This window comes from Gavia stellata, chromosome 6, assembly GCF_030936135.1.
Source record: "Gavia stellata isolate bGavSte3 chromosome 6, bGavSte3.hap2, whole genome shotgun sequence".
NCBI classification, from domain to species: Eukaryota; Metazoa; Chordata; class Aves; order Gaviiformes; family Gaviidae; genus Gavia; species Gavia stellata.
In genome coordinates, this window is record NC_082599.1 from 62867465 (window position 1) to 62895389 (window position 27925).

Here is a 27925-nt window from a genome sequence, read left to right on the forward strand (position 1 = left end):
GTTGACAGACACATTGAAGAATATGGTGTATAACAGTCAAAAGTTAGTTAATTAAAAACAGGAGAAGTGCCTACTTTTACCATAATAACCTGTTATTTAGAGTATTCCTCCAGGTGGATTCTAAACATTTCTTGCCTGAGGGGATTCAACTGTGCTCTTCCCATATCCCAAAATAATAACCTTAATGAGTATGCAAGAAGCTACTCCCTACCCTTTGTATGGAAACCATAGGACTGTCAGCAGAGAACTCACTCTTCCGAAGCAGCGCATATCGGGGAAGCAGACAGTGCTGCTGCTCAGTGTTGAGGGGTTCTCCCTGGGCAGAAGGGACTCCCAGCCTTGCGTTGAGCATAGTTTCTCTTCAGAAGAAAAGCAATGCAATTGGATTATGCAGGGTTTTTTTCTGCCCAGTACTTCATGTCAGCAGAATAATAAAACACAGTTAAAGCAAAGGTAATACTAAATTCTATTTTATTATCTTAATGTTTTTACCTGCCATTCATTTGACGACGTATTGCTCTTTGAAGAACTCTTGACATTTTTCTACTACGCTTCTATGTTCTCCTCGCTTACTGGGCATTACGAAACTTGTTTCACAATTCATTTAAACCTTGGCAATGATTAACCTGCAATGCTAATGTGGCAAGTCAGTATCACTGTGTCTGCTAGCAGATGCCATTGAGAGGGCGGAGAGACTATTCATTTTGGCAGAGGATGAGTTCATGAGGCACAATTGCTTTAAATGCTTCCACGATGAGCGAAGTTTTCCCTACCCCAGTGCTGGGGTTTAGCAATGATAAAGAACAGGTGGATGTGAAAGCTATACCAGTGTACTAAGCAAACACATCGGTGTTCCTACCCTCATCCTGCAGAGGTTTGCACTGCAGTTTTTTTAAGTCAGTAAGAGTAGTTTATTTCACCACTTCTGTAACTAACAAAACTAACTCCAGCTGGCCCAGACTGTGCAGTCAGAAAAATCTACTACGCATATTCTAAGGGTGCATCTCCACAGTTTTGGCATCTTTTCCACACCACAATCTCTCAGCTCAAGGTTTACGTGAAACACTACATCAAGTGGACGAGGAACAAAATCACCCTAGTGCTATAATGAATTGAACTGCTGTCTCTTGAAAGAACAAGCCCTATGTGGATGGATCAATATTTAATGCAGAGGACAAAGAAAACCAACTTTCCATTAGGAATTTTGGCATTGTCTCAAAAACACTCTATCTGTAGCTGCTTGCAAACATATCAAAGTGGCCTGCCAAACAAGCTAAAAGAGGCAAACCCATAGTTTTGTGCCTTTCATTTCTGAAATTAAACAAAACCAAACAAACCCAACAAATTATACCTTTCCACATGAATGGCTGTAGGAGCTTAACTGTCTGAGAAGGCATCGATGCACCATGCACCATGTAAACTAACGACAGGATAAAGCAGCCCAACTCAGTTTGAGGATTTCTACAAAGCTCAGCCATGGAAAGCTTTATCAAGCCAACAAAACTCTTGAGTTTTGGTCTTATTACAGAAGCCACAGGAGTTTACTGAAAAGATAAAATTATGTCATGCAAAGTCTGCTCATGAGCATTGCTTTGCTAACAACTCAAGTAGAATCAAGGCATGTATGTGCATTTAATGCAAAGAGGCTCTTTAAAGGATTACAAAGCAAATATCAGTCTTGTTAGAAACTTGTGTTGCGATATCAGCACATGCCCTGGAATATCATTACTCAGTAAGCATGCTGGCATTGTAACCATGTGTGACAGCCCTAATTTCCCCAGCCTTCGGTCAGCTAAGATTCATATACCTTCTGAATGGAGGAACAGTTGTTGAATCCAGTTGTTTTCTGAGCCTTTTGTAAGTAAAAATACTTGCCACCAGTTTTGCAAATACTGTTCAATAATTATACCCAGTTCAATAAAAAACACCCAGTTTTTTGTGATGGTATCCTAACATGCTTCATAGTGTGGTGGATACAGCTTCCTAAATCATTCCAGGAAAGGATCTTGCAGAATGTTCTCTACCAATGATTTTGTTATTTAGAAAGAATGAGGAATCAGCCATGCTGCCAGATGCCCTATTTCAGTAGCGTTTCACCTTCATACCAGTTTGTGCTCTTCTATCAGCATGCTCTGACCCTGGAACACTGTCGCCAACTTCTTTCGTAACAGAGAGGTCATACAGGATTTCTGGAGCTGCTGCTGGGTATTCCATATCCACAAGAACAGTGTGATTACATCACTGTGGTATTGTTCAGCCTGCCTAAAAAGTGCCAGTTCACTACTTGCATTGACTATGTTGGCAATGACTGATTTCATCAGGTTTTCATAGCCTTCCATTTTCATGTGCTCTGAATGCAAGATAGACACCAATCTCACACTTTGCTTCAGGTGTGTCTTAATGATCCCATAGATATGATAAGCTACTGCAGCATCTCTGAAGAAATGCCCTAGGCACAAGCACCTGGGCAATGGAAACTCTCTAGCTCTCACAAAGTTACAAGTCCATTGCGATGTGCTAACCTGAACTGTGTTGTAGATGACAGTGGTAACAGACCGTAAGGAATCAGGTGATGGCAGGTTGTGATGCCCCTCGCCTCTCTTTGAGGAGAGACAAGTAGTCAACAAACTAAGTCTCAGAGCAGTACCACCTGGCAGGGTGCATGGGACTCTGGGAAACACTTGTTTGTACCCAGGAAATAAAAAGCACAGTGCAGGTGGCTTGCATTTTGGTCAGAGTATGAGACAAATATTTGAACAGTCAGGAAGGTCTGGCAAAGGTCAGACAGGGAAGGTGTCACACTCAACTTGGGTTATGCTGTATCCTTTTTGGAGTTATCGCTTCCCAAGATAAACGTTCACTTCCTGCAGTCCTGATCCTCGGATGTATTTGTGGCTGCATTATAACGCCTTTATCGGTTTTATTCAGATTACAAACATTTCCCCCCGTTACTTACTATTGCAATCATTGTCACCGACAGACTTTACTAGAAAATCTAAATGGCTGATGAAAAAAGTGTCCGAGCAAATCCTAATCTTCCTTGCTCCCTGTCTTAGGTTTTGTTATCTTTCTGCCTCTGCTAACACCTTGAGATCTGTCAGGAAGTGGTTCTGAAATATACGGAAGGTATATGGAGTTAATTCCATAGAAATTTCCAACCAAATTTCAGCCGGTACCAAATCAAATGCCTTGGCTATTTTCATGTGGGCTGTGACACTAGAGCAACTTTAACTGTTCAGACATGTTATCTTGTCCCCCAAAATTTATATATCACGATCATCTTTCCTCAAAACAAAATTATCATTGAGACAGTTAGCTCAACTTTCCTGAGTCACTCTTTTTAGGTATTGATGACTCAATATTGGTGAGGACAGTCATTTACTCTTTTGGAATTTTCCCAATTTTTCAAGATTTCTAAAAATTTAACATTCCTGAGTCCGAGAAGTCACTGGCTAGCTTATTTTCAGTTTCATGTACATAAACTGCATTAGTCCTGATGACTTGAAAATGTGTAATTTTAGTAAGATTTTTATTGTCAGTCACATAGACTGTGATCTGGATGTATTAAGCATTTTTTTTTCCTTTTACTTTTTTCCTGTGATAATAACTGTAGGGTTTTCATTAATTTCCTTAGGCAGATATCTTGTTTTAAATCATAACATATTCATCATTAGCATTAATTTAATCCTTTTTCTATTCTCAGTATGTAAACTGGCTTCATTATACTTTCACATTTCTTGTGTCCTGGTTTGTGGGGGTTTTTTGGGGGGGGGATGTTGAGCCCTCAGTAGAATATTCACTCCCCAAATTCATTTTTGTTAAGAGGAATGCCTTCTAAAGGTCCATCTGGATATATCTGGTTGAATTGGTGGTGTACCTGCTGCATTCCTATCTTGCCAAAGAGAAACATGGCAATGGTCCAGAGCTCTGTGCTTTCAGTGAACGTTACAAATGAAAAGCTTTTTCTTTTTTTTTTTTTTTAGCAAAATGCTTATGTAATATTATGATTCCAGCATTGCGCTTTTTAGACACAGTTCTATATAATGTCTTAACCTTATTCCACTTTTGTTCTTTTTTTATTTCTTACTCCTAGAAGGGTACCATCAGAGTAGTCTGTTGCTAAACCTGGCATGTATCACAACACTGCTTATCTCATGCTATTTGAAGGGAAATGATAATACATCAACGTAGGAAGCGAGTTACTTTTCCCAGTCCCAGGTCCTCATTGTGCAAAAACTTTTAAGAGGCTCACAAATCACAGCTCTCAGATTACAGGGCGTCCCTGTAATGGGGGACACCCCACAACCCTGTATGAACTTACCATCCTTGCTCCACAGAACTGCACCTGTTTTTCATCAGATGGCTCTTCATGGTTACAACAGAGGACAGAGAAGAGAGTTGGAAGTGCTGCCTCTGTTCACTCAAAAGTTGTTTGGTCCAAAGCTTCTCTTTCTTTGGCTTAGCTATTTTAGACAAAAAATTTGTTATCAGGTTGAAGTAAAATTGAAGGCTGTAGTCCTAATTTCTCCCCACTCAACCTTTTGTGTATGTAGTATGATACTGTACGATACAGTTTTCATCTTTATCGTACACGAGTTTCTTTCAAAAGACTTTGCAAGGCACCAGATGGACGGTACTTAAAAAATTATCAGCTATTTAAAATTTTCTTCTCGATGCTCATATGTGATCCCATGCCTTATACACTGCATGCTGTTCAGTCCTTGTTTTGAAGAGGGAATTGTTATTTTTTGTGTATGTTTTAGAATTACATTCACTATTCTAATTTATCATTGTATCTAGTTCCTTAGTACCATTAATTTTGATAATAATCTGTACCATGACAAAGTGAGCTTTAACATTAAAAGTACCCCAGAATATCCTTGCCTCTGCAGGTAACATCAATAACATATTGGAAATCTGCTATCGCTAGCAAAAGATACCATTCCAGTTGCTTTCTTGAGCTTGGAAAAAGGCAGGGGGAGGATGAGGAGGCACATCGCCAACACACAAACTCCTTTTTCATGCAGCCACCGTTCCCGTTACTGTAGTTACACCGTGTTTTGAATAGGGGTGGAACTGGAAGCCCATACTAGAGATCAGAATTTCACCATGCCTCTCTCCCTCTCCTATTCTTGCTGCCCTACCTCCTCCACCTCACTGCCACCTTATGATGGCCAGAATCACTTTCCCTACCCCCTTCTTTAAAGGCCTGTGGGACAGACTGTAGTGTTAGATAGCCATCTTCCATCCCACTGAGGTATGGGACCCACAAACCCACCACAGTCCCCTTCCAAAAGGCACAGATACGGACTGACATGAATAGAGTCCTTCTGCTCTATTCTAGCACTTTGTTGGGAAGGTAGAATAGTGGGAGGCAAGAAAAAGGCCCTTGGCTTCCAAGTCTGTTTTCCCTATTTTTGGAGTGAAGATGCTACAACCTCCTCTGGGAAGGAAGTTTAAGGTAACCAAGAGCTACAGCTCATCACTAGCGGTACGTCATTAATATTTAATTTGATACACTGCCCATCCACTGATTCATTGAATCTGCTTCACTTCAGGTCAGAGCTTACATGCTGACTCCAGCCTGAATCACGGTGCCTTCAGCTGTCCCCTCCAACCCACGAGGCTGCTGTGTAGGAGAGCAGGTTTCTGGGAACCATCTTCACCTCCTGATAGTCCCAAGGCACACACTGGACTTTCTCCTCCACCTATCCAAAAGGCGACCCACAAAGCTCCTGCTCGGGCCTTCTGGATGCTGCCATCCCTTCAGAGACCTGGAGGATCAGGGCCCTGCGCTCTGGCTCCGGTTTCCTTCGGAAGACAGTTTCCGTCGGCTGGGATCTGAGGAGCAGCAGCCTGGCGGCCCTGGTGCTGCGAGGGTATCTGCAAGGCGAGGTCTGAGAGAAAAAGGAAGCATTTTTATTTTTTTTTGGTGCCCGACAGCCACAGCTGAAAGCCAGTAAAACAACCCAGGGCGGCTCTCACGCACTCAGGCGCAGGCACACACCCCTCTGGGGCGGCCTCCCCGGTGGCACCAGCCCGGCTGACGGCGGGCGCTTCTCCCCGCCAAGGCCCCGGCGCTCCTCACCCTCTCCCCCTCCGCGGGAGGGCAGAACCTCCCACCGACCTGCCGCGCTCCCGAGCTGGGAGGTTGCCCCTGTGTAACTCGTGGCTGGTCGCAGCACCCCTCCCTCGCCCTCGCCCTCAGCCTCCCGGCCCCGCGCAGGCCGCCGCCCGGCCCCGGCCCCTCTCCCTCCCTCCCGCCGCGGCGCCGCCAGTCAGGCGGGGAGGGGGCGGGGGCCGGCCCGGCGCCACCGCCCCCTGCTGCCTGAGGAAACGGCTCTCACGTGAGGGAGGCGGCAGCGCCGGGCTCACCCTGCCCGCTGCCCGGGGAGGAGGCGCCAGCGGGGCCCGGGGCCGCCTGCGCCATGCCGACCAGCTTCACGGTGGTGCCGGTGGAGGCGCAGGGCGAGGAGCGGGAGCCGGCGGAGCGGGATGGGCAGCGGCAGGAGGAGGGAGAAGACGACGACGAGGAGAGGGACCGGGGCTCCGGTGAGAGAGGGGGGAGCGGGGAGGTGTCGGGGGGCACCGCCTGAGGGCAGCGCCGGCGCTCTGGGAGCGGGGCTGCCCGCCGGAGGGCCCCCGTAGCCCGCGGAGGGGGCCGCGTCGCCTCTCCGCAGCGGGCGGTGCCGGGGCTACCTGCCCAGGTGGAGGAGCGCGCCTCGGGAGAGGGCGAAGGTCCGGCGCCCGGGGTGGCTGCGAGCTTCTTTCCCTTTGTTTCCGTAAGCCGTGGCCGCTGGCCGGGAGGAGGAAGTGCGCCCGGGCGGCAGCGGAGCAGCCCGGGGCCGGGCGCGGCGCCCGCCCGGGGCGCTCTGGGCGCCTCCCGCTTGCGGGGGGCTGCGGGAGTAACCAGCGCCGGCGGCGGTTCCCCAGGCGGGCGTGAAGGCGCTGTTTAAAAGCCCGGTCCTGCCGGAGGGAGGGGCGGAGGGAAGATGCAGACCGCGGAGAAGAGCGCGGTCGTAGCCCGGCCCGCTCCGGCTCTTCGCCCAGCCACCCTCCCGGGGGTTAAGGAGGTGTTTGCTACCTGGTGGCGCGGCGCTGGGAGCCTCGCCTCCTGCTAGGCCTCGCCCCCGAAGCCGCCTGGGGCAGCGGAGTCGGGGCTGGGGTGGAGCTCGGGCACCGCGAGTGAGGGTCTCCTCGGGGCAGCCTCTTCCGCAGCGGGCGGGGTGCTGGTCTGCAGGCCGCGGTGGGGGAAGAAGGGCTTCGCCTTCGGGTGGGAAGCAGTAACTCTTTCTTCTTTGGCTCAGAAGCCCTTAACACTTCCTCTTTCCCAAGCGTGTTGCAGCCGCGCTACCAAGTATGGTGCTTGAATCACTGCTAGCACTGCGAGAGCTAGTTGGGTCTTGCACAGTATTTTGGATGCTGTGTTACAATCACTACTCAATGTTTTGGGTTTTTTGGGTTTGTTGTTTTTTTTTTAGATGTTGGACAATCACGGGTGAAAAGATGGGTTTTTGTAAAATGCAGTTCCTCATAATGGCGGCTGCTTCTTTTTGTGGTATAGGTCACAGATAAATAAGGCTAATACGGTGGGATGTGAACGTAAAGAGATGAAAACAGATATTTGACAAACTTAATATATTTACATTATTTTAATTTCTTCTTGCGTAAAGATTCTTTCGGAAGATGATCCAGTAAAACACCAAGCTGACGAAGTTGGGTTGTTTTCTCCCAGAGCTTTCCCCCCTCAAACCCCTACCTACCCATAAAAGATAGATACTACGTGTAGCTGCGTTTCCTTTGGTATATTCAAGCAATGAGCAAGTGTTCTAATAACCGCCACTTTTTTTTTTCCAAACTAAATGGAATAGAAAAACCAAAATAGTATAAACCGTGGCGGTTTGTTTCCTGTACGGGATGGATGTCAGCCGTACAGCGTTCATCCGTTTGGGCAGTTTTCCTTATGGTAGAAGAGTTAGTCAGAAAGGCATGGAGTGTGGCGTTTGGTCGGATGGTATCTCAAAATACTGAACATACATACAGGAGTTGTTAGACCATGCATATATATGAAGCATCTGGAAGGCTTATAGAGATCTTGGGAGGGCGAGGGGAAGAGTGGAACTGGCACTCTTGTAGTGACTTATTTCTAACCTTTAGCATTGTGACTAGGGGAAAAAAAAGACTAATTCATTGTGCAGTTAAGTAGAATTTGTGTGGACTAGCAGTTAAATTTGCAAAATGTATTTAAATTATCTGCTGTTCTGGATCTATATCACTTGAGCAGATGAATTTATCGATGAGCTTTCCTGTTAAAGTGCCTGTAAAATAGGGAGTAGAGAGGAAAACACTGAAAAGGGAAGGCATTGACTTGTAAACAAGATAGGGTCAGAGAGCTCTGACTTCATTAAGAGAGTAAATGGTGTACTCTGATACAGAGGTTTGGGAAGTGAACGACATACTTAATGTTGCCTCTGGTATTATATGGATGTTTGTGGTATGTAAACCTGTAATGCATAAAATTGTTAAGTTAATGCTGTATAATCAAATAATTCTCCTTGACTCATTCTTCTGAAAACTTCAAAGAATTCTAAAATATTAGAACAGCTAAAAGCTGTTGTAGTTAAGCCCATCTAAAAGCCTGCTGCTCGGAGAAGGAGTGCTTGCCTTTCTCCCCACTCCAGCCTTGAGAAAAAGGCTAGGGAGTAAAATATTTCCTTCCCTGCCCTCCTCCACATCCCTGGGTTCCCTTCTTTTTCCTGCACTTGACCTTGGTGCTCATCAGACACTTCACTGGGCTGGTCCAATGTGCTAAACTGGCAGAAAACTAAACTCGTGCAGAGCGAAAAACATGCTTCCCCTGTTTTGGAGTTGAGGTGAGTGAGTGCTGCAAAAAGTTTGGGAATGGCTAGAGTTGTGTCAAGCTGGGAGGGGGGTAAAGCTGAGAGTGGCGATGGAATTAAAAAAAAAAAAAAATTGAGAGAGAGAATGGGAACTTCCTCTTTGGCTCACCCTTAACCTATACAGTTCAGCATATAATTTTGTTTCAGTTGTTTCAATTGCTCAGGAATCTAGAATTTTATCAGTTTTGATTGAATTGTTTGGCTTAAAAACCAAGTAGTTGTTCTGGAATTTCCTTGACTGCACTAGTACCTTGTTTTTTAAAAAAAAAAAAAAACCACAAAACCCCCAAATAAACAAGAAACAACACACACACCCCCCAACACACAACTTTTTTTTTTAAGGGGAGCAGGCTGTATGCTGTTTAGCCACTAGATCATCAGTAAAGTAGTTCTGGTATCTTACTACCAAGGCACGTACCAATTATTCTGTGCATTTATCCCTTTTCACACATTCTTATCTGATAACTCATCTGTGTGATAATGGAGTAAGCCGGTATGTTCTTACTGTATGCTCTTCACTCCTTCATAGTCATCTGAAACTCTATAGCCTTGTATTTTCTGGTGATGTGACGCCCTCGCATGTGTGAAGGAGGGGAAGACTTGGGTGAGTGGCTATTTGGCTGGATTATAGCACTGGCCAGAGTAGTACTTGGGAAGAGTAGGGAGGCAGAGTGGAAATGAATGCTTGGATTGAACAATATAATTGAGGGTTGAAGCCTGCTGACTCAAATATGCATGAAGTAGCAGAAAGCATATGTGCCTGTGTCTTTTAATGTGTTTGTAATACGCTACAAGGGAAGGGTAGTCAGGAAATAGTAACTGGTTGAAGAAGAGAAGCAAACAGGAGTCTGTTCTAGGCAGTAATGGGTGAAGTTTTATGAGAAGTTCTGGCTTTGATTTGTGTTGGGTTTTTTGTTTGTTCTCTTCACACATACCGGTAGTGACTGTCTATTAGATAGAGCTGTCAAAACTTTGTAAAGTTGATCAAATCTCTGTTTCCGACGTGCAGAGCTGCTAATGGTGTTTCAAAGCATAACTAGTATTTTTAGTATCCCGTAGTATTATTTACTTAGCCACAGCAGTGTCTTATTTAGAAACCCATGTGAGAAATAACTCCTACAAAATCTCTTTACATTGAAGACCCTCAAATACAAGGAATATCAATGACAAACCTGGCCTTCTACCAAGAAGTCATTACATAACTAATGAGGCACGAATGCTGTGAGTTTCTGTAAAATGCTAATTCCTGCAAAACCAGGAAATAGTTGAGGCAGGTATAGAATCATAGAATCGTTTAGGTTAGAAAAGACCTTTAAGATCATCAAGTCCAACCACAAACCTAACCCTGCCAAGTCCACCACTAAACCACGTCCCTAAGCGCCTCATCCAGACGTCTTTTAAATACCTCCCGGGAGGGTGACTCAACCAGTGTCTGGCAACTCTTTCAGTGAAGACATTTTTCCTAATATCCAGCCTAAACCTCCCCTGGTGCAACTTGAGGCCGTTTCCTCTTGTCCTGTCGCTTGTCACTTGGGAGAAGAGACCAACACCCACCTCACTACAACCCCCTTTCAGGCAGTTGTAGAGAGCGATGAGGTCTCCCCTCAGCCTCCTCTTCTCCACACTGAACAACCCCAGCTCCCTCAGCCGCTCCTCATCAGACTTGTGCTCCAGACCCCTCACCAGCTCTGTCGCCCTTCTCTGGACACGCTCCAGCACCTCAGTGTCCTTCTTGGAGTGAGGGGCCCAAAAATGAACACAGGATTCGAGGTGCATATACATGCAATGGAGGGAAGACAGGCTAATCTCACTGAGATGTCTAGTATATTTTCAGTCAGCTTCTGCTCAAACACAGAACCAGTCTGTAGTTCAGAACTTACTGTACAGAAAAATATGGTATTACATGTTCCCCTTCATCCCATTGCAGTTTGTCCAGTTTTCTGTACCCTGAAAAAATGCAAACTGATGTCTTCACTTTTTTTTTTCATCTTCACAGGTTAGTTATCCTTCTCTGCCTTGTTTGTGTGCTTAGTCAGTAGCGTGCACGATGTTTCCAGTACTGGCTAAAGGCTCAGGTCTAGGGATATGCAGGGGAGCGTGGGTTGACAAATATGGTACTGTTTTCCACATGCTCTTCCAGGCTCCAACAACTTGTGGGCCAGAAAAAGATGGGCCTTCGATGAACCTGGATGCCTTTCTTATTTTTTCATGAGTTTAGATTTTTAGATAAAGCTCTAAATTTGTTTGTATTGTAAATATACTCAGCAAATTTCTCTTCTGTTCTTTTACACATTCAGGAATTAACATGTATTTTTGGCACCTCAGAAACAGTGGCAGTAAGATCTGCTGCTCGAAGGCAAATTACCTCTTGTTTATTTGTTTTCTGATCCAGTCATCAGATTAAAGGCATCAAATCATGCTAATGCTTGTCAGGTCCCTCTCCAGATCACTCAAGATTTTCATAAACCTTCTCCCATCTTAACCTTATCACCTTTTTTCCAAACTGAAGACTCTTATTTAGTCATTCTTTACGTGGCAGCTGTTCCATACTTACTGTTCTACTTCCTGTCTTTCTCTGAACTTTTTCTACTTCTCTTCATTTGGAAATGGGGGAAGTTCCAGAATTGCGTGTGATAATCAAGTTGTGAACAAACAGTGATGTGTTTGGGGTTTTTTTTTTATACCTTTGTCTAATGCGGACTTTTTTCCCTTTTCATTCCTGATGTTCAGGCTGTGATTTGAAAAGCGATTATTGAACTGGTGTTTTTGTGAAACAGTCATAACCAAAGCATCTCATTCATGCGAGGTAATGATCAGTTGGAGCCCAGCTGGTTTAGGATTGTTTTCCTTCATGTATGTATGTATCTACTCTTAAATGTCTACATTGAATTTTGCCTGCTGGTTTAAGATTCATTTAGTCTTGGACATCTGCAGCTCTCCACAGCTGGCCTATGCCTTGACGATCCTAAATAACTCGAAATAGTTTCAAACTGCCACATCTCTGGTCACCTCATATTTTTTATTTTTGTTGCTGTTTTTTATCAATGTGTGGAACAGCATGTGTCCCAGCAGAATTTCAATGGCCGTCTCCCTCTCTGAGTGTAGACCATATTTGTCTTCTATTTTCTTACTCAGTTATTTGTCTATGGCTTATCTACTGTCTTCTCTTTTATTCTATGGCTGCTTTATTTCCTTAAGTATGCTCAGAGAAGGACTTAATCAGAAGTCTTTTGGAGATCTTAGCAGACTGTATAAATGAGATTTCCATTATCCATGTGCTTGTTGATTCTTTCAAAGAACTCTTTTAGGCAAGTGAGACAGAATCTCCCTTTCCAGAAGCCGCATTGGTTGTTCTCCCCCGGCACCCCGATGCCATCTTGTATAATGCAACGTTGGAATGGAAAATACTACTTCTGTTGCGGGTATCTGACATTTGATCACAGGCATGGGGGTTACACGCAGGGATTTTCTTTGCTCTGAGGGGCGTTGGCTGTCCAGGTCAACTCCTGATGTATGCCCAGCTCTGCCAAGGTGCTCTAATTGATCCTTTCACAGTTTCTTACAGCTACGTGTATCATTGTGAATTTAAGTGTTTCTGTTAGCTATTGAGAGCTCAGAGGGAAATGGGGGCAAGTAAAGGAGGCAGAGTTAAGGGTAATAAACTAAATAACTTCCCTGTGGAGTAAGGGGTCACTTAGCATTTTGTAACTGTTTAAACATTTCTTTTAGACCCTTGCAGTTTTGATGTTTTTTGTGAAGGGGAGCTCTTAATGCTTGAAATGAACAGCAAGTTATTATTTGTACTCCATTGTGTTAATTTCATGTGAATCGAAATGCTAACATTCTCTTACTGTACTTATTGCTAAATGTAAATAATTCTAGTCATAAAACAACTTTTAAACTAGAATATTCCAGGAGAAAGTAACATCAAATATAGTAATATCAACCCTCATAATTTTAACTTCTCTGATCCTGTAATGAAAATCTTATTACTGATATTTTTTGATCTCTTATTGCCGAGTTTTCTTTTGGTGATAATACTTTTGCAGCCATCAGAATATGATGATTAAATGTCTTCTGGTGTAACTGTTTTTTACTGGTTTTTGTAACAGAACTTTGCTTGTAAGGTTTTGTTGTCTTATAACTTCAAGATGACTGTTACTGTGTGAAAAGCTTACAGGTAAGCATTGTAAAGGCTGCCTTTGGTAAGGGATGCAGTTTGTTACTGCATAGCGGATCTTATTAGCTGCTGCTGGGGAAAAAAAGTATTTCTATTTTCTCCAGTGCTACTGCTTGTGAACTGTTTTAGGGAGCCAAATCGGCAGGAAACTAGCTATGACAGAAAAACAGTTGTTTTTCAAAGAAGTTGTTTTAAGAGGCTTTTTCCTTGAATCAGCTCACTGCGGAACAACGGTGTTGTTCCACCCCAACACGGAAAACCACCCCTTCTGGCAGCAACTGACCTGATGAATTTGTCCTTTGTTGCTTTACATAAAAAGAGATACTAAAGCATGGGGAATGAAACAATTAGCGTTATTTTTATTTGCTTGCTAGACTGGTGAACTATAGAATGTTGTCACAAGGGACTTACTTTCTGAATCTGAGTAGAAATATTAAAGCTTGAGGGTTCCCCCCTTAACAAAATGTGTTTCTTGGTTTAAATGAATTGTCCTACCAATCTTTTTTTTTTTCTACACAATTCTTTTGTGGCTTATGTGGTATTTTTTGCATAATTGGATAGTATTTCTTTTCCTACTTGATTCAGTGTACCAGTTGGACAAGGAACGTTTCTGGTACACGCTATAATTTGTATAACTGCAGTTATTTGTATGCCATGGCTTTGTGAACTATCCAGACAGTAGCTAGCAGAATTTTAATTCTGCTAATAGTGTGGCTTACCCTGTCAGGTTTCTATTTACCTTTCCCTACCCTAAGCTAGTAAGAGTACTTCAGGTTTGGAATATGTTTTCCTTGGCTCTTTGCACCTTTGACACAGTGGTGACAGCAGACAAATTTAGTGGAGAAGGTGTCATCACTCCCAGCAATGGTTGTGAACATTTTTTCCTTCCCTGCTGAAAGAAAAATATGTGGTGAAGTGCATTGGGTTTATGTGGCAAGGTTTTGGTAGCGAGGGGGCTGCAGCGGTGGCTTCTGTGAGCCGATGCCAGAAGCTGCCCCTGTGCCAGACAGAGACAGTTCCAGCTGGCTCCAAGACAGACCCGCTGCTGGCCAAAGCTGAGCCCATCGGTGATGTCGGTAAGAAAGGGTAAAAAAAAAAAAAAAGCTGCGAACAGCAGCTAAGAGAGAGGAGTGAGAATATGTGAGAGAAACAACTCTGCAGACACCAAGGTCAGTGAAGAAGGCGGTGGGGAGGAGGTGCTCCAGTTGCCAGAGCAGAGATTCCAGAGCAGGCTTGTGGTGAAGACCATGGGATGCAAGTTGTCCCCTGCAGCTCATGGAGGACCCCATGCAGGAACAGTTGCCTGGCGAGAGGAGTCCATGACAGAGCAGGTTTTCTGGCAGGACCTGTGACCCCATGGGGGGGACACCCATGCTGGAGCAATTCTTGAAGAACAGCGGCCCATAGGAAGGACCCTGTATTGGAGAAGGTCATGAAGGACTGTCTCCCGTGGGAGGGACCCCACGCTGGAGCAGGGGAAGAGCGTGAGGAGGAAGGAGCGACAGAGACAACGTGTGATGAACTGACCGCAACCCCCATTCCCCGTCACCCTGTGCTGCTTGGGGGGAGGAGGTAGGGAAGTTGGGAGTGAAGTTGAGCCTGGGAAGAAGGGAGAGGTGGGGGAAAGGTGTTTTTAGATTTGTTCTTATTTCTCATTACCCTACTCTCTTATTAATTGACAATAAATTAAATTAATTTCCCCAAGTCAAGTCTGTTTTGCCCATGATGGTAATTGCTAAGTGATCTCCTTGACCTTTTCTTGACCCACAAGCTTTTTAATCTTATTTTCTCCCCTTGTGCTGTTGAGGAGGGGGAGTGATAGAGTGGCTTGGTGGGCACCTGGCAGCTAGCCAACATCAACCCACCACATGAAGTCTATGAAAACTGCGGTCTCTCTGATTTCATATGCAAATTTTCAAGTAGTTGCAAAATTGGATGAAGTTTTGATGCAGTAGGTTGTGTAACACTAGGTTCTTGCTATGCTGCCCTGCTTTACAAGAGGTATAACTGTTTGTTGAGCAGCTTCTCAACCCTCAAAATTGCCGTCCTTGAGTTTTAGGGCATCAAAAGTGTTACCTACTTATTTTTAAAGGTCTGATGGTAATGGATTCATGAGCAGTTATCTTCAGGATCTTCAAGATAGATTCATGAACAGTTAGCAGTATACAAACTTCAAGATGGTCCCTGAGTAAGTTTGCTTTTGAATCACAGCTATCGGAAAGCATGGCTTAATAATGTCTGTGTCGGTTGGACAGTATTTATTATCTGCTTCCTGATTTTAACAGCTAGCATTCTTAATTAGGTACCTTAATTAGCTGTGTCCTTTAGCTAACTCATAGCAACTAAAAATAAGCAGCATTCAACCTGTTTAGGAAATCGTTCTGGGAGCCTTTGGGCGGTGAGATGTTGAGTGGTAACTGCTTTGCAAAAACTGATTTTTATTTTTTTTTTTTTAAACTCATGTATCTTCTGAAAAAAATCCTCTCTTTCTGGAAGAAGAAATGAAAAACTTGTTCTGGTTTTTGCCTTCTGACAAGGGGCACACAAGTTTGAAACTTTTTAAAATTAAAAGCATCTTCCTACAAGCTTACTTTTGGAAGAGAATAAAACCTTTTAGCAGATTAATTCCAATTGTGAAGAATGGGAAGCTTGCATATTTTTCTTCTAGCTTCAGAAAGGAAAGTTTAGAACGTCCTTGAAAACACGTCAGAACTTCACTTTGTTACCTGTAGAACTGTCCTGATAGAAACTTACAGGACAGAGATAAACAACCTAATAGCTTGCTCACAGATCAGTGACCAGTCCTATCTCTATCTTCTGCTGGCCTTTCTTGCTTTGTGGAACATCTGCTGAGGACTTGCACAAGCCGCTTTATTTTGCTAGCGAGGAACAAGAAGCAATCCAGGGGTTTGGGGTGGGGTGGATATCAAAATGGGGAGATACAGGAGGCAGGCTTTTTGCAGCATCTGTGAGTTAAAGTGGCTCTTCTAGGAGCATAGTAAGCACCAGAGCTGGTTCTAGGAAGGAGGAACTTTGGGAAATGGGCTTGGAAGGAGCCTTCAACCCTTTCAGCCTTTCCACAGTTGACCGTGCTTGTGGCATAGGTGTTAGGATCACAGAGAAAACTAAATTCTGGATGTCATTCAAAGATTTGACGACAGGAACTAGTCTGTTCTAAGCAATAACATCCATTTAATAGAACTGAAACAGTTTGTATGAAGTTCTTTAAGGCTGGTGTAGAATGTGTGCAATAGATACAGCACTGTTTTCTAGTTTATGCATTAATCTAATCTGAACAAGAATTAACAAATTATGCAGCCAGTCTTAAAGAGGGACCCCTTTATAATTTCAAAATACTTGTTTTTAAAGAGAGTGCTTGCAAAGTCACTAGAATTATATTTTAAAGTGTTTTTTATCTGCCACATCTTAAGTACAATTAATGCAAGCTCTTTGTACATAAAGTCAGTGTTTAGCAACTATACTTATCGTTAACTTGCTTAAGATCTGCTAATACGTACTTGATGCATAAAATTGGCTTGTTTAATAGTAGATAGATCGTTGGAATAGGTTAATACTTCTTGTCGCTAATGTATACTGATCTGCTTAGTGGAAGTATTTTAAAGTAAATTTATTTGATGGCAAGAAAACTTTAAATGTATTTATTATTAGGTGAAGGCACGGGATGTTTTAGTAACTTGATCCTGCCCATTTCACTAAGCATGGTGTTTATTGGTGACGGAAATCCTCCAGCTTAACTCTCTTTACAGAGTTCAGTGACTGTCATGTAGTTTGGCCGTCTCGTGTGCATGCTTCACCCTGCATGAAGCCTTAATGACTTGTTTCAGGATTAATCCCATACTAGTAAGAAACAGGATTTGAGGTCTTACACAAAGCTGGGAGGAAGCAACTGTCAGTTTCCTGTTTCAGTTCTTGATATGTGAAGAATCAGCAGAGGGGAATGACTTGATTTTCCGTAATCATGAGTGAACAAGATTATGAAGAAAGCGGGCCAAATCCGAGTGAGTCTCTCTAAAAGGCAAAACCATGGTTCTAATGACTCTTTTACTGAAATAGCAGGTTCTGTACTTCCAGCTGTATTATAAAGAATTGATAAAGAGCTTTTGCAGTGTGTTTTCATTAGAAGTAGGCTGTGCTTGATTATAATAGTAGCCTAAGTAAAGAAAAACTAAAATTTAGTGATGTTGATAAGGTAAGTGATGGGTGTAGTATTAGAATCCTCCATTATGTAAAGGGGTTTACAAGAAGCTTAAGTACACCTTGTTCTGCTTTTCAAGATAATTTACATGATTTGTGCTAGTCATTGATAAAAATAATGCAAGAAATTGGTGATACAGTAAATATATTTAGACATTTCTTTACTAAAAAACCCAATAACCTACAACGTTGAAGTAGATTGCACTGCGTTCTTAAACCCATCTGATGCAAAAATTCAGAGGCAGGATGTGTTCAAACAAGGTTATTGATGCCTTTTCATAACTTGAATTAAAGCAAGGCAACTTGAGTTTATGTTAGAGCTCTAAAGAATACTTCTATATATTTTTTGTTTAGGAGTGGTAAGAAATAAAATTTTTAAGCTTGTCTGAGTTCTCTTTAGTTGCTTGCCTATTAAAAATTTGGACATACAGGAAGTAAATATGCATGATAGAGAAATAGAACTACATTTTTTGCCACAGGCAGCTTTCTTGGACGTGACACTTCTATAGATCATAAAATTTAAGTCACTAGAACTGTATTTTTACCTTAAAGCTTTTATTTACATTAACAGTAAATGCTTGTTTACCCTTCTGCAAATGGGATCTTATCTTCATGTTCTCAGTGTGTAGTGGTTTGTTCTTAATGTGAATGAATACTAACTTAATGAAAACGTTACCATAGTTTTTATTAAAAGCTGTTACTTTTCACCTGTTTCTGGCTAACCGGAACCTACTTCAAGGTACGTGGGCTGTGATTAAGAGCTGCCTTTTGGAAACTAATGAGAGGTTAGGACTTTTCTGTGAAGTACTATTCTTCAACTGCATTCTGCTTTAGACAGTAGCATATAAAGTTAGAAATTTTTAATGGGAAGCAAAACTTTGTAGTTTTACACATCTACTTGTTTAGACAACAGCTATACCTTATCATAGCCAGGCGAGCTTATTTGAGGCCGTGTGTTCAAAAGTTTTAGATCATTCTCATTTCTTTGAACACCAGCTGTATTCTTTTGCCATATAGAAAGAATCTGCTTTTATTTTTCAGATAGATGTTAAACTCTTACAGCATGACAGGGGACATAGATGCTTGCGCTTTTTTGGACAAAATGTGTTTGAATACAAAGGCAAATAGGAACATTTCTTGAATGTGAACAATGATGATGTAGTGGGGGAAGCAGTGAATCTGGAAGGGATTTAGGGGTCAGACTGGAATAGAATAGCATGAGCTTGGTTTAATGCCATGGTAAAGAGGGCTAATGTGATCCGTGGAGTAGCGAGGTGATGATTATACTTCTGTAAATAGCATGACTGATACTGGTGTTAGAAGGCTGTGTTTGATTTTTCAAGTTTGAAAATTTTTTTTTGCATAACTTAAAAACCAGAGAGAATGTTGCCACAAAAATTATTAAAGGTTGGGAAAATGTTTTATGAACTTAACTGTTTTAGTTTTTTCAAAAGGAAGCTTGAGGTTATTTGATAAGTATAGTTACCTTCACAGATAGAAAAAGCTAAGTGTGAGTGTTTAAATTTGGAAAGCGTGCTAGGATATCATAGCTAGAAGTCTGAAAAGAGGCAAATTTAAATAGAAATAAGGAACAATTTGTTTGATATTTTTCCAGTAATTAAAAAAACCTTAATCTTAATAAAGATAAATGCGTAGGCTTTTTTCTTGTTTCAGCTCTGAAAACATCAAGAGAGACACTGGTGAAATCTCCGTATGTTTTTTCAAAGTTACGGAGCCTAATGCAGAAATGAAATTCTGCAACCTGTGGAAAGACAGGAAATCAGATTAGATGGTCTAATATTTTGGCCTTAATCTCTTGAACAGGCATCCTAGTGCAAATTTAGGATCACTTAAATGATCGTTTCCTTCTACCCCAAGCCCTGCTCTGCTGCTTTCCCCAAGACAAGACACCTGTAACACGGTTTTTTTTGTATTCTACCTCTTTTGATTCGGGGTGGGGAGGAAGGGAGAAAACCAGTTACTATAGTTCTGTGACTTAGTAGTAGTGGCATCAAAGCTAAGGAAGTGGTTTTGCTTACACCGAGTGCTCGTTCCTACACTGACGGTGTCTCTAGTGGCAGCACAAGCATTTGTGTAGTGAACACACAAACTCATCTGGATTAAAAGTAGCAGCACAAACAAAAGCAAAACAACTCTCTCCCAGCCCAGCATTAAGCACATGCTGCTGTAGCATTTACAATGAATAGTTCTGTTTGTGTGAGGAACAGTGTGATACGGGGACACAAATGGGTCAGTAGTAAGTGTGAGAGGGAGAAGAGAGGGCCACCTCTCTGGTGGCAAAGGTGGCTTCTGCCTGTTTAAGCCATACTGGTGGGTTCTATCTTACCCAATATAAAATGGACCCGTTTGGATCAGCTTAGAAATTGTTAACTGGTAACATACCTTAAAGTATTCTACCTGTCAGTGTTTGTGAGGATCACTGCTCCGAAACTTCTGAGGAATGTGAATACATACAACGTGCTGTCTTTTGCCTCTATGACCAACACTTTGAATTGTGATATGCAGACATATTTCTGACATCAGCTTTGTTTGGTGTGTGGAAATGTTAATGAGAGATCATCTGATAGCATTGGCCGTTCTAAACTTCAGGCTAGCACAATGCTGGGGTGGTTTGTGATAACTTGTGTGGGTTACACTCCATCGGCAACTGGGGGGCTGGGGTGTATGGGAGTGCCTGTTGTGATCATCTGCGTGAGCACTCTGAATGTTACCTCCCAAACTTGAGACGTGTCTTCTACCTTCTCTGCTTGTAGCTGTGTATCTCATGGAGAAAAGAAAATGTGATTTGTTGCAGCTGATTTCCATGTAAATATAGCTACACCCATCACAGTGCTCGAGTATCTGTAGAAATCAAGAGTAGGAATTTTTGCATGTCCTGTCAACACGGAAAATACCGGACAGGTTTCTAGGAAAGGTGCATTAGTTATGGCTTTATTTTGTCTACTGGTCTATCAGTAAGCAGAGTTGTGCTATGGTATGTGAACATTCCATAGCAGATTAAAAATAGTAATAATAATTTTAAAAGTATATATTTGAGGGGTGGAAAACAGATTTCTTTCTAGAGCTTAGGCTTTGATCACCTTATGTTGGGTGGAATGAAGTGTCACATCAACAGGTGGTTTTTTGTGTGTGTCATAAGACAAGAGGAAACACTGTACCAGAATCAAGCCCATAGAAGATCTTTTTGTTGTTTTTATTTTGCCTTTTTCTTATAGATCTTTTAATACCAGTGGCGGTCCAAAATGAAATACTGGCTCAGATGGACTAATAATCTAGTCCAGATTTTTTTGGGCCCCTCACTCCAAGAAGGACATTGAGTTGCTGGAGGGTGTCCAGAGAAGGGCGACGAAGCTGGTGAGGGGTCTGGAGCACAAGTCTGATGAGGAGCGGCTGAGGGAGCTGGGGTTGTTCAGTCTGGAGAAGAGGAGGCTAAGGGGAGACCTCATCGCTCTCTACAACTACCTGAAAGGGGGTTTGTGGTGAGGTGGGTGTTGGTCTCTTCTCCCAAGTGACAAGTGACAGGACAAGAGGAAACGGCCTCAAGTTGCCCCAGGGGAGGTTCAGGCTGGATATTAGGAAAAATCTTTCCTGAGAGAGTGGTGAAGCATTGGAAGAGGCTGCCCAGGGAGGTGGTGGAGTCCCCATCCCTGGAGGTGTTCAAGGAACGTGTGGATGTGGCACTGCGGGACATGGTTTAGTGGGCATGGTGGGGTTGGGGTGATGGTTGGACTTGATGATCTTACAGGTCTTTTCCAACCCTAGTGATTCTGTAAGATTTTTGCCTGTAAACCCTCATAACTTGAATTACTTTCAGACGTCAAGCAACAGTAAGTATAGAATTTTGGAGTGCTTTAATTGGATTCCAGAAGACATGTGCAGCTTAGAGGAATGTCTAAAACTACACTGGAAACTGATTTTTTTTGTGTATTTAGCTCACCTCCACACCTGAGAAGAGTTTGAGTTAACGCAATTTCAGAGAAGCCTGAGGGAAAGGTGATTCGCTTGTCAAGCCCTGGAACAGGCTGCCCAGGGAAGTGGTTGAGTCACCATCCCTGGAGGTATTTAAAAAACCTATGTAAATACGGTGCTTAGGGACATGGTTTAGTGGTGGACTTGGCATTGTTAGGTTAATGGTTGGACTCTGATCTTAAGGGTCTTTTCCAACCTAAATGATTCTATGATTTGATTATCTTTAAGCTTTCTCATAGAATTCAAGGGAGTAGGCTTAAAACATAAAGCTGTAAATGGCTTGAGACTTATTAGTGGAACAAAGTACCTATTTTTATATTCCATATTACCTCAGTGGAAGCAACGGTAATAGTTTTTTCTATTTGCTCCATTCCACTTGATGCAGCAGAGGCAATATTTTACAGCATTTGTGAAAAGTGTAAATCCTGACTTTTTTTCGTTCTGGTTTTCTAATGAATCCCTTCTTTTGAAGAAGGAATGAGCTAAAGATTGGGATAGTATCTAATTTTCTTAACCTCACCATAGTTGTTGACCGTGTGTTAAAGTCCTAAAACTAGTTCTTTCTACTGGATGATGTAATACATCTCAATTTGAGTTACATGTTTGTAAGGCTCACTGTATTTCTAAGCATATTAAATAAGCATAATCCCAAAGGCATTGTTTTTTAATTTACAGGCAATATCGATTTTGTTGACAGCAATGCTGAAAACTCAAAGGAGCTTGTTCAAAGGTGTTCGTAATTGTAGGATTAGTCAACGAACTGCAGATGAGAGAGTACTTGTCAGTACATTTTTGTGGTCACTTTTTCAGCATTGATGCTCTTTCAAATAGAGCTGAAAGAGATAATGCTGATCACTCTGTATGAATGCAAAGCAACACTTGAAATTTCCCAGCTCACTTTTTGAAGAGTAATCCTTTCTGAAGGAATTGGAAGTACCCCAAAGGGAGTACTGATTTTTAGCTAATAAGTACAGCTACCAGCTGTCAATAGGTGAGAAAGTCAATAGAAGTGTGGTCTTAGCAAGACAAATATCAAGCAACCTTATTTTTATTTTGACTTGGGAATGTGCCTTGTAAAGAATGCTTTGTAAAAACTTCAGCAGAAATAACGTGGCCATTTCAAGGAATGGAGCTAAAAGAAAACCAGTGTTCCAGAAATCTTTGGAAGAAAGTGCAATGTCTTAACTAAGAAGTTCTAGTGCTTGTATGCTTTAGCAAGATGATGAGAGGAATCGGCATGTATTTGCTTGGGGGACAGAGTTGCTTTGTGTCATTTATGGAAAGGCTAACTGAATCTTTCTCTAAATACGAAGGAGCCAATTAAAGGATAAATACCAATTTCTCAGACAATCTTGTGCCAAACCAGCATGTTCCATGCACATCTCGACGTGCAGGTCCATGAGGGAGATTCTTTTGTGTTCAGAGTGCTCCTTCTGCTGGCCTTGCATTAAGCATTGTGGGAGGAGGGGGACCTAGCCAGGCTGTAGGAGTTGAAGCAACGGGGGACCAATTATAAACTGTAGAGAAACAGAAAAATGAAAGCTGGAGGATGTGGATAGAAGGAGACGCATTGGATAAGAACAGTAGTTGTGGATGAATTCATCAACAGTTCTTCTCTGGATCGTGGGATTAATTCGAGAGCCCTAATGCATGATAGCTATCTTTTTGAGTCTTTTATAGTACGTGGCTTCTATGTCATGATACCAATAAGTATAGTGATACTATGGAGTGTCTGCTGGACGAGGGAGCTACGGAGAGCGGTAGGAAATCCGTCAGGGATGTAGTCACTCATCTGCTTGAGGGACCGAGATCTATTTCTGTCTTTATTACAACCAAGATAATACATTGTGCTGAGACTGGTGTCCGTGTTTGCAAGAGCTTTGTTCTGGGACTTCATGTGGGGAGAAGTGTCCTGGAGGGGGCAGAGTGGGGGACGTGGGGAAAAGAGTGCAACTTGTTCTCCGGCTGTTCCTTAGTTCTATAGCGAAGAGACTGTGTCAGTGCTATTGCTGTAATTTGTGAATACAAGGACAAACGCACAGACAGGCAAAGTGGCGTAGGCAAGGACTTGAGGCTGTTAGGAAATGCCAATGTTGTGACCGTATTGGCATGTTACAGCTTTTGTATTGCGTGGGCTGGAAGGCAGTGAAAGTGATCCTGTGTTTTTTGAGGGGTGTGCCAGAGCAGGTCAGGGGAGCTACAGCTTAAGGAGATTATTCTGTTCCTTATTGAAATATCAAATATAGTGTGTCATGGAAGAGTTGCCACAACCTTTACGAAATAATTCCTTTTACGTTGTGTTTTTCATAAATTTCTGCCTCAACTACTGGGTGTTTTTTTTTTTTTTTGAGGGAGTCAGTAAAGTAATGAAAAGGTAGGTTGGGAGTTTTTGTTGTTGCCCAGAAGGTTTATGTGAAATTCTATTGTCAAGTGCTTTTAAGTGAGACTTAAGTAAGACTATTCCTTTTATGATATACCTTGTGTTTTTTCCCTTTTGTTTCTAATTGTTGCAATTTTCCAGCAGGGGATGGGATTGCCAGGGAAAGTAGTCCATTTATTAACAGTGCAGAGATGGACAGAGGAAACATGTATGAGGGAAAGAATATGGCTCTCTTTGAGGTAAGTTAAATAACCCAAAAATGTATTTCATCTTTTGATTGAGGCTCTGGTAGTAAGATTTCTACTTTCTAATATAAACGTCTACTTTATAATGCAAGTGTAATACCCGTTTAATTCACTGAATGATTGCAATCATTTACAGGAAAAGAAAAGTGTATTGACATGGTACGTTTAAGTTCCACTTTTGCAATTAAATAGTACTTTTAGTAAAGTTTAACCTGAGTTGTTCTGCTCTAGCAGCATCAACTGGTCTTGCTTTGATGCTTGCTGTTAACGGTAAACAAGGTCCTTCCAACATTATTTGCTTAGCCACCTTGCTGTTGCATTTTACCCACTATTTTCTTGTCGTCTTGTGCGCCTCTCTTCTTCCTTTCAAATATCTTTGCACAGAAGATGTGATCTTTCAGTTCTCTCTTTTTGCATGACCCAAATAATGTATTTTTATTTTTTTTTCCACTAAGTTTTAGAGAAGATTGTGCTAAGGATCAAAGTAATGTTGGTCATTAATTGTCTCTCTTTGTCATGTTTGGAATTTCTTACTATTTTTTGACAGAAACCGTGGTGATAGAGTTTTGCCACTGAATTTCTTTCCTTTAAACTCTATTCCACAAAGCAATGTCCAAAACTTCACGTTTTTCAAATTAGCTGTGGTATTCCTCAGTGTTGATAAATTGGCCATAGCTGCTTTTTGTCCCTAATCTCCTTTGAATATATGCTTGCATCAGTTATTTTGAATAGTGGCTGACATAAAAACCTCAGCTGATGGTATAAAGATGACTGTCTTTTACGTATCTGAGATTATAGACCATGCTCTTACAGTGTTGCCTTGAAAGCCTTCTAGTGACTTCATCACCATTGCTGTTGTAGTGGTGAATCTTTTTTTTTTTGGGGGTAGTATATGCGTTTCATAGTATGTTTCCTCCAGTCTTATTCTTCTCATGTTTTCCTTAAGTATCTTGGTGCTTGAGAGAATCATTTGAGGCCACTCTCTAGACACAAGCAAGATGCTGGAAAAACACCCTAATGACTCGACCTGCCAGTACAATCCCCTAAAAACTGTATTGTGATAGGAACAGATTTTTATAATTAACAATGGCCCTTCTCTAGATTTCCCTTATATTCCAGCTGTACAAGCTGCATATTGTAAGATAGTGTAAAAAAGTGAAAGAAATATTGCAAGATAGCCACATAGTGTTAAACTTCTAGAAAGATTTAGAACTCTTGTTGGTTGAAAGCTGACTGGTATTTTGTTGAGCTAATTTTTGGATTTGGGTGAATCGGGGCTGACCTGTTAAGAATGTGTTTGAAATAGTATCATAAAATCATGACTTTTAAAAAACCTATTTAATAAATGCATTATTCTTAAAATCCCAACAGGAAGAAATGGATAGTAATCCCATGGTGTCATCTCTTCTTAATAAACTAGCAAACTACACTAATCTGACTCAAGGTGTGGTGGAGCATGAAGCAGATGAAGACAGCAAGCGAAAGGAAGTCAAGGTATTTAAACTTCTAATAGGTTATTGAGGCAAAGCTGGGCACAAAGAAGAGCATTTTTCAACCTAAAAAGAAAATACATGGATACCTAAAAACAGGAGTGAGATTTGTTAATATTGTATTTAAAATTGGAGCATTTGCCGTAGCACTTGTGTTAATTCAGTGTACTTCTTAGCATGTTTTAGCAAGACCTTGCTGTAAAAGCTCTAGATAAAATGTGTGCAAAGCTAGGACCTGAAGCATGCAGTGCACTTAGTTTCCTCTTCCTCCTGTCCTTGTATGAGCATCAGTACCTTTTGTCTACCTCTGGTGAGGATACGGTATGATTTTTCTAGGCCTCTGTAGAAATGGAATGTATGCAGCACTTGAGTCTGCAGTGAGAGGTTAGATTGATCCCTCTGAGCAGGGAGCTGTTTCAGAAGGACAAAGCTTGGATCAAAAACCTGACCGAGTACCAAAGCTCCCAAGCAGGGAGGGATGCTGTGCTGGAACTGATTGAGCGTGGTGACTGAAACTAAGAAATTTAGGGTAGCTACTGGGAAAAGGAGAGTACTGGGAGTCACTTGTGTTTGTGTAGAAGGGCTGCTGCTACTGAGCTTGTATGCTGAGCTATGGAGAAAGGAGGAGAAACACATAAGAATGAATAAAAGGAAATGAGCACCTAGCAGAAGAGACAGATATGAATAGGTGCTTGAAAGTAGGGTTAGAGCTGGAGCTCATTTGCCTGGAAGAGAGATTTATGGTATGGTACCTGAATATTTACAATAGAACTGCTTGCATTAGGACTTGACTAGTATAGGGGGTTGGTACCAGGACGATGGGCAAGGGCGAGGAAATAAAGTCCAGCTATTTGTTTTATCTTTTTGCTTATCCTGCATTTGTTTGTTGGGGGGGTTTCTTTTTGTTTGTCTCATTGTGCTTGTTCTGTATTTGTTTCTTATCTGAAGACACAGCTCGAGATACGAGAAAACCAACACTGATCAACTCACGCTTTCCTTGGTGTGATCCCTGTCCTCTGTCCAGCCACTGTGCAGAGGTTTTTGTTAATGCAGTGCAGCGTTAGTCCCTCTGGAACTGCCCAGCCCTTGCACTTCATCTTGTTTGAGCACCATCGTGTGGCCTGAAAACCACACATGTGTCTTTTTTCAGTTCCACGTCTGAAATTCAGTGACGGTTAAGTAGTAGCCTGGCAGAGTAGCATTTTTAATGGTGTAATTGAGACGGTAGCATTGATGTTGCACGTGGATATTGCCCAAGATGCTAAAAATGACGATTATAGTCTAAATGGCATTCCATGGTTCCTTATAAATACTTGGAAACTCAGCGTTTTCTTAATAATTTTGTTAACTTATAAAGTACTAATGCTTGCTTACTTATTTAAATTGATTGCCTTTTTTCACAGTCTGAGTTGTGATTAAGAGCTTCTGTATCTGGAAACCTATGGTGTATAACTATTGCTTCCAAGTTGAGTATTTCAAGGCTTGATTTCTTCATAAGTGTAGAAGGCTGGAACTATAATGATGAAGCCTGAATGCTTTTGTGTGTGTCTCGACCCATGATGATCACCACCGAATAAGAAGTACAAACAAATATACTGTGTTGTGGCAGGTTTTACAGCTTTTGCAAAAACAAATTGTAGTCAGCTCTGCATTTCTTCTGGCCTTGTTATAGTACCTTGTCTGTCTCTTTTTTAAAAAATTGAAAATACTTATTTTTGAATATCATTTTGTGGGCCAGCTGCAGGGCAATTGGTGATCAACTTTTTGCAGAATATATTTGATATTTTGATTACAGCAGTAACTTCTCTTCAACGGTAGTCTGTAACTGGTATTTCAGAAGAAAGTTTGTAAAGCTTTGTAATCAACAGATAAAGGGGGCATCCTACCCCTGTCAAGTTTCATCCTAATTCCTATGGAACAAGAGGTTTTGCTATCACAAATAGTTTTATGGCTTTTCAGGAATCTTTCTGCATAAATAGCCTATGAATATTTGTGAAGCTGGACACTGAAACTACCATTCAATTTCACCTGGCATTTGGTCAGGGAACATTTGTGATAAGTGTTTGTGGAAGAAAGTGCTTATGGACTTTAATTCCTTTGCACTAAACAATTTAAGTTCTGACTTTGTTTCCAGGTTCCACGTATGGGCACATTTATTGGTGTGTACCTGCCCTGCTTGCAAAACATCTTGGGAGTCATCCTTTTCCTACGTTTAACATGGATTGTGGGAACAGCTGGAGTTCTCGAGTCTTTCATCATCGTGTTCATGTGTTGTGCTTGTGTAAGTTAACCTTTTTCTTCTGCTGCCTTCTAATATATGAGTAGCAGAGAAACATTTCTCCATAGTGGTTAAGTATCAGTGCAATTGAGAGACATGGGATATATATAGATATCTCTCTATATGTATATATATATAGATATATATATCGATAGATAGATTTATGCAGTGAGTGTCATGTGCCATTCTAGCCTGTATGGAGTCTCTTTTGAGTTGATCACAGTAAGCTTTTGTTTGAAGTATTATA

General features: G+C 41.9%; 1 protein-coding gene across 3 annotated transcripts in view; it reads left to right on the plus strand.

Moving 5' to 3' along the window:
- The first annotated feature begins 6428 nt into the window (after window positions 1-6428).
- LOC104254536 (solute carrier family 12 member 7) overlaps window positions 6429-27925 on the plus strand; it is a 68424-nt gene continuing 46927 nt past the window's right edge. For 2 of the 3 annotated variants that reach the window (XM_059818654.1, XM_059818655.1), the window contains exons 1-4: window positions 6429-6552; window positions 23810-23904; window positions 25282-25404; window positions 27535-27681. In XM_059818654.1, the coding sequence (XP_059674637.1) occupies window positions 6429-6552; window positions 23810-23904; window positions 25282-25404; window positions 27535-27681 (489 nt within the window). Of the gene's footprint in view, window positions 6578-20462; window positions 20471-23806; window positions 23905-25281; window positions 25405-27534; window positions 27682-27925 lie in introns of all 3 variants that reach the window. The other variant, XM_059818653.1, reaches the window with a different exon arrangement.